The sequence below is a fragment of the Talpa europaea genome (genome assembly GCF_964194135.1).
Source record: "Talpa europaea genome assembly, chromosome: 11".
In the NCBI taxonomy this organism is placed as follows: domain Eukaryota; kingdom Metazoa; phylum Chordata; class Mammalia; order Eulipotyphla; family Talpidae; genus Talpa; species Talpa europaea.
Genome location: NC_140078.1, coordinates 19844465 through 19851609, shown reverse-complemented (window position 1 = coordinate 19851609; position 7145 = coordinate 19844465). Strand labels below are relative to the sequence as shown.

The 7145-nt window shown below is 47.2% G+C and overlaps 1 protein-coding gene across 1 annotated transcript in view; it reads right to left on the bottom strand.

Annotated features, from left to right (window-relative positions):
- Positions 1–1375: 1375 nt before the first annotated feature.
- CHMP4B (charged multivesicular body protein 4B) overlaps positions 1376–7145 on the bottom strand; it is a gene marked incomplete at its 5' end in the record, with an annotated part of 41665 nt that continues 35895 nt past the window's right edge. Inside the window, 4 exons of the mRNA XM_084248351.1 lie at positions 1376–1610; positions 2844–2970; positions 4016–4130; positions 6873–7050. Coding sequence (XP_084104477.1) covers positions 1546–1610; positions 2844–2970; positions 4016–4130; positions 6873–7050 — 485 coding nt within the window. The 3' untranslated portion in view covers positions 1376–1545. The remainder of the gene's footprint in view (positions 1611–2843; positions 2971–4015; positions 4131–6872; positions 7051–7145) is intronic.

The window sequence follows — 7145 nt, the reverse complement described above, 5'->3', positions numbered from 1 at the left end:
TCAGGTAGGACCTCTGAAATGATCTGGTCTTGTGTCCTGGTCTCACAGATGGGAACATGAGATCTGGGTGGGACCAGTGGTTAACAGTAGTGTTCAATTGTGAACTCAGGTTGCTTTCCACTGTAAGAGATTTGGGGATGGACAATGGAGAAGGATCCTTTCAATTCTGCCACTTTGCATGCAGAATTAAGGGTGAAGATGCGTATGTTGACTTTTCTGAAGGAGAGGGTCCACAGCATTCATCAGCTTCTCAAGGGGGCATAAGACTAAAGAAAAAGGGAGTGAGTAGATGAGGTTGCACAAAGTCATACAGAAAGTCACAGGAGGCCTCGGGCTACCACTGTGTCCTAGAGTCTTAGTTATTGCCCGACACTTCCTCCCCACAGGTAAGGCCATTTTCTTCAATGTGGCTGATTGGTTAATGCATCAGATGGGCCGAGTCAGTAGGAGCCCCAGGGTTTCCAACAGGTGGAAGCTCTGTTGTCCTGCTGGCATCACTCATGGATGCTGATAGCGAAGGACGAGAGAATTTGGTTGTCAATGCACTCAACGCCGCAGATTCAGTCTCCAGAACCTAAACACACTTATAGTAACACAGGCTCTGCTCTTCGGTTCAGGCTGTTATGTGCATCAAGCTCAAGTCTTCCATACATCTCCACAGCTCCAGGGGACACCATGCTGACCTGGAAAGGGTCTACTCCCAAAGCAAATGACAACTAATTGAACACAACAGCAAAGTATGAAAATTAATCGAGATATTTAATAGACAGTGCAAACCATAATTTCATCTGAATATAAATGTATGCACATGTTTCCAATGAGTTATCTATCAGTTATCACAAACAGCAACAAGGACCTTAGAGCTATGTTAGAAAAATGTATAGCTGGAATTTAATTCTAACAATCTCACTTGCTCTCAAGAGAACACCATCCATTTCAAATCAGTGTCACAAACTCCAAAAGACCAGGGGAGCAGGAGTGAGGAGTGGGCCAGAGTGGTAAACACAAGGGCCAGTCACAGGTGATGGAGAGAAATACAGTTCTTGAGGAAACCAAATCAGATGCATTATTACAGCTAAGAACAAGGAAAAGCCTATGGCTTTTAAAAAACGACTTTTCTGCCAGTACCATACAAGTCTTACAAAGAGATGTGCGACAAGTCAACAGACTTAAAAGGACAGAGGCTACATTTTCAGATCATTTAAACTGCAAACGGTCGACCCTTTCCATTGAGGTTCAGCAGTGGAGTTAGCGTAGTCCAGAAGCTCAATGTTGGATTTGCAAATACAGTTTATTTTACAGAAATTCAACATTATAAACAGCAGGCACCTCCCACCCCGCCCGCCCCCCCTCCCCCCAACCCATCCCGCTGGGTGCAGACCATGCTATGCAGAGAGTGAGCAGCGATGTGGCCGTACTGCTTTGGAGGGAGATTCAAGAGCGATGGAACCTGCCTGCACCACGTCCTGCCTGCCCTGCACACGCACACGCACGCCTGCTGCGCAGGCCACCAGAGTCTGTCTGGCCCAGCCTGCACTGGACCAGTTACATGGACCCAGCCCAGGTCTCCAATTCCTTCATGTCATCATCTTCCTCTTCCTTCTTCTTGGCTGTATAAAGAGAAAAAGGGCTTTTAGGAGACCTGCTGCTGGCTCTCAACGCACCCCAGCTGGGAGCCAGGGCTGTGCTACATGGCGTCTGCTGGCAGCCAGCTTCCTCTCCAGGCTGCGGCAGACCGCTTCTCTGTGCCTAAACCTGCAACATAAACTCCTGGTTAAGCACTTTCCCCAGGCCAATCCCTCCTGTGCAGGGCCTCACAAAATAAGGATTATACATCGAGAGCCCCTAAGGATTTCCTGAGGCCTCCAGTCCCAGACCATCCATGGTGAGGGAGAGCAGTAAGAGCCCAGAAGACAACTAATCCTCGACAGCCCTCCACTCCCCTCAAGTGGCTCAAACCACCACTGCACACCCACAGGCAGCTTTCTGGACAGCATTTCGACAGCACTGCTCACAGCTCTCCAGGGAGCTCACTTGACTGCAGGGGCCATCTCCCCTGGATATGCGGGAGACTGAGCTGACGACGGCCTGGCCGCACTTGTTCCCTGAAGTCTCCAGGCCAAATCAAATTGCTTCACCTGTTCTATAGGAATACGTTGTAGAATATTACCAAAGGGTGAAATGATGTGGGAGTGGAGAGGGAGAAGAGGCAGGAAATGAAAATTTTATAGAACCAGGTTTCCAAAGCTGTTTCCTTCTCAAAGTGGTCGTCTCAGGGCCTGGGCTTTCCCCCCCAGACAGCGCAGGAGACCACATGGGACGTGAGAGCCCTCCTGGACTTCAACTCTCATACTTTCTCCCAGTGCCTGGGCCTTTCTCTTTTTTTGGCCACCCAGGGAAAATTATTCTAGAACAGTGTTTCTTGACTGGTGTGTGTGTGTGTGCGCGCGCGCACGCGACTGGTGTGTGTGTGTGTGTAAATCCCAGGACATCTGGCAATATTTGGTGACATTTTTGGTTGTCACAACTTGGGGAGGGGGTGCTACTGCCATCTAGAGGCCACAGCCATTATTATTAAGTATCCATAGTGCACAGGACGGGTGCCCTCCTACTCCTCCCATAGAATGACCTGGTTAGGTTAGTAGTGCCAAGGTTAAGAAATCCTATTTCTAGAGCGAAACTAGGAATGGGCAGGTAAAAACGTCTCTGCAGCCACCACAATAGATCCTATCTAGTTCTCAATGCTGTGCAAACTCAGAACCCACATTGAGGCAAACCACCCACAAGATTACCCACCACATGGTGTCACAGATGTGTAGTGACTCTGGATAAAGAGTACTCACTGGGTTTTGATGGAAGGGTTATAGAAGGAACATTTGGTAGAGGGACTGTTTCGGGTCCACTGATTTCCAGCAAATTCTTGTCTAGTTCCTCCTGTTCTAGTTCTTCTAATTCTGCCATGAGCTCATCCTGGTAAAAGGAAACAAAACAGTGAAACAGATGCACCTGGGAAGCCCAGTTCCTGAAGCAGTATCTCTTGATTGATGGCTCAGAACCCTCCTCCAGAGAAGTGAATCCCCCCACCTCCCCTGAAGAGGTCAGACGAGAGATGAATTCCAGGCCAATGCTCTATGACTCAACTAACCCAACATATGCTCTACTGGTGAACATACAGACTATCAAGCAATTACTGATGTCTACATCTGGTGTCTTATAATAGGCTGTAAAATATTTAGAAGGGTTTTATCTTTTCATTCCTATTTATCTCAGAACTGGGCACACTGAGTCAATATTCTGAAATGTTTGCTAAACTGAAAGTAACGTGACCAGTCTATCAAAGTCCACTCTGAAACTATGAAAACCCTGGTGCTGGGAGCCAAAGGTAAGAGTCACAGGCTGTCTTCTCAATTATACAAGTGAGAATCTGATAGGACAAGGAGTGAGGCTTAGCAGAGAGAGTCTTCATTGAACTCAAATCTAAGGCAGAATGCAGTAGCCTCACAGGGACTTTGTTGCATTTTTAAAACCCAAGAAACCAAGGTCCCAATTGCTATAGCAGAAATTGGTAGGTGGCAAAGTTCCAAACAGATGGCTCAGGAGCCAGATATAAATGCTCCTTTTGTGGTTTTACCTTTCCCTCACATTAGCGTTGTCTAAAGGCAAATCCTGTTAACTTCTCCAGGGCATGGTCACCTTGGTTGCCCCAGCTTTGAGCCCAGGGCCCACCAAAGAAAGGTGCAGAGTAACTGCTTCCTGAAACCAACCAGCAATCTGAGGCCTATTGAGGAGTCCCAACAAAACAGTTCCTTTACTCCACCTCCTAACCCAGACAGTGAATGTATCCTTAAAAATCTAGAACTAGTAAGGGCTAATACTATGCCCTATTTATGTCCAAGTCTTTGGAGGGACGAGACTGGTGATTTCCAGACCGCATGCCCCAGGTTGAGAACCTGCAACAACACATCAGAGGGTGACCCGGGAGTCGCTGTATAGACATGTGACCCAACACACTCACCTCATCAAACTCTTCTCCAAACCCAACAGGCTTTGAGATAGCTGTTGAAATCTCTTCTGCCAGTTCTTGCTGGTCAGCAATGTCCTGCATTAACTCATCAACTTTATCGATGTCCCTTTAAATAAATAGACAGATGTCATATTAGATGATCAGTCTGTGTAAAGATGGGCCTCACTGGTGGCGCAGGGGTTAAGGACACAGTGCTATCAAGCGATCACCAGCCACTGCGGCTTGAGTTTGATCCCCAGCCAGGGAGCTGAAACACATGGCACAGCAAACCTCTCCTGTCTCCCCTGCTGCTTCCCTCAGCAGTGTATTTCAGTAGATCCGCCTGTTCTGCTCCCCACTCTGTCTCTGGTGAATCCTCTCACCCCCGCACCTTTGGTCTATATCCCAGTTCTTTTTTTTTTTTTTTTTTTTTTTATAGAGGCATGTTTTATTTATTTGTTTGTTTGTTTGTTTTGTTTATACATGCACTGGGTACAGTCAGAAGCACGGGAGAGCGAGAGAACTCACCAGAGCCAGAGCGGGGAGCAGAACAGGCAGAACGACCGAAGTACACTGCTGAGGGGAGCAGCGGGCGGCAGGAGAGGTCTGCGCGCCATGTGGGACCCCCCTCCGGTGGCCGGGGAGCGGCCGGGGAGCAGCCGGGACCGAACCGGCACCGCAGAGGCTGCGGGCAGCCTCGCAACCCAGCTCCCAACCGCTGAGCCACCGGGGAGGCCCCTCTTTTTTTTTTTTTAAAAAAAGATTTTATTTATGCATACAAGAGCTGGGGTACAGGCCAGAGGTGTGGAGGGTGAGAGGATTCACCAGAGACAGAGCAGGGAACAGAACAGGCAGATTGACTGAAGTACACTGCTGAGGGGAGCAGAGGGCAGTCAGGAGAGGTCTGCTGTGCCATGTGGGTTGCTCCCTGGCCAGCCGCGGGGATCGAACTCATGCTGCAGAGGCTGCGGATTGCTTCATAGTGTGGTGATGCTTAACCCCTTGCGCCACCAGGGAGGCCCCTACACCCCAGTTCTTATATGTATAAGTAAATCTATAAAAAAAAAATAAAGACTGTCTGTGAGGTGGGAACAGAAACCCCACTCTACATAGTCTGCTTCCCAGCTTCACCCCCTACAATTAATCCTGTGAATCTTTATTTCCTTCTTTTTCCCCTTTAAGAATCATAGTATCAACAGGGTGGAAGAATCGTTAGATCAGCTATTCCAACAACCCTTAAGAAATGAGGCAAAGTTAAGTGCCACAATCACAGTCTCTTATGCAAGCTAGTAACATGTCAAATGAGAACATGGAGCCTTAACTCCTGGGTCAGTAAGTCTTCTTCAAGCTCAAGGGAACTCTGTACAGGGGGCAGTATAATCATAAATCATAAAGTACAGCTATGCCACCTGACAGGCCCTTCCCATCTATCCAAATCCATTTTTGGCCCTAAAGGAATGCTCTGTACTAGGTGCTAGGTATCTAGAGGGCCAGAAATGACGCAGACATGGACTTCACTCAGGAAGCTCACAACAATGAACTCTCAGATAACACCTCATTTATTTGAATACAACTTTTCCTACAAACCCACATTTCTAGAGCAGGGACCAGTAGGATTTTTCTGTAAAGTACCAATTTTAGAATTTGCAGTCTATACACATGATCTCTCACAAATACTCAACCCTACTGTGTCACACAAAAGACATATATAAATTAATGGGCAAATAGTGTTTCAGTAAAACTTTATTTACAAAAACTTTACTGGCAAAAACAGGCTGCATTTTGCCAATCCCTTTTCTAGTGAGCACTCAGAAGGAGGCAAAAAAGGCCTCTAAGCACTCCCACATACATGCTGCCGATTGAAGCAGAATTCCAAATGCAAAATTTGTTCATGAGAGGCCTTCATTTGGCTCTAGTGTTACCTTGGCCTTTCATTATAACTGCAACAAGCTTGTTCATATAGTTTCTTAGACCACTATAAGTGAGAAGTAGCTATGCAAAGACAGGAATACTGAGGTCAAGCACATTGTCAACGTAATAGTCTAAACCGAAAGCAAGAGGAGAGGCAGAAAATTCCATTAACAGCAGACATAAGAGATCAGAAACCCTTGGAAGTACTTTTCAAGGCACCTGACAGTGTGATGAAAAAGTCATGGACCTTAAATTCTAATCAATTACTTCTAACCCTAGTCCTAGCCAAGGGAATATATTTATACATATATGCCCAAGTTCATATATAACCCAAGGAAGTCAAGTCCCATCAAGCTTGCCTACCTTGGTAATCAGAGGTCTGGGTGAGAGGACCTTCTAAAGACCTTTCCAGACTGAAACTCTAAGCTCACCACAATAATCCTGAATTACACAGAAAATACTGTTTCATTCCATAAGATCTGCTTCCAAGGCAGCAGGAGACATAATCCATTTTAGGAGTTCCAAAAACAGAATGCAAATTAAAATAAACTCAGGGGCCTCCCTGGTGGCGCAGGTGGTTGAGCACAGCACTGTGAAGCTGTCTGCAGCCTTTGCATGCCAGTTTGATCCCCTCCGGCCGTGGAGATATCCACATGGTGAGCAGACCTCTCCTGTCTCGCCCGCTACTCCCCTCAGCAGTGTAGTTCAGTCAGTCAGTCTGCCTGTTCTGTTTCCCACTCTGTCTTTGGTGAATCTTCTCACCCTCCCGCACATCTGGCCTGTACCCCAGTTCTTGTATAAATAAATAAATCTTAAAAAAAAACAAACAAAAACTCAGGGGCTGGCACGGATCAGTCAAGAGATCTATCCACCAAGGCCATGGCCTCAGCTTGAGGCATTCCAGGGTCAGCATTGCTCCATGCTGGGTGCCCCCCTCCACTAGCAGGGGACCACTTACATGTTGTCGTGGGCAGCCTTCATGGCTTTGGCGGCATAGCCCATATTCTTGAGCACCTCAGTGTTGGTATTAGCGTTCTCTAGGGCCTCTCGCTGGAACTCAATCGTTGAGAGTGTACCATCGATCTGTGCCAGCTGCTTTTCGTACCTCTTCTTGCGCTTCAGTGCCTGGAGGGCAGCTGCATGAGAGAGAAAAACAGGGTTTCAGAGAGCCAGATACAAGGTGATGTCCACAGTTCAGCTGAGTCTTCACCCTAATTGTAATGGATGTATC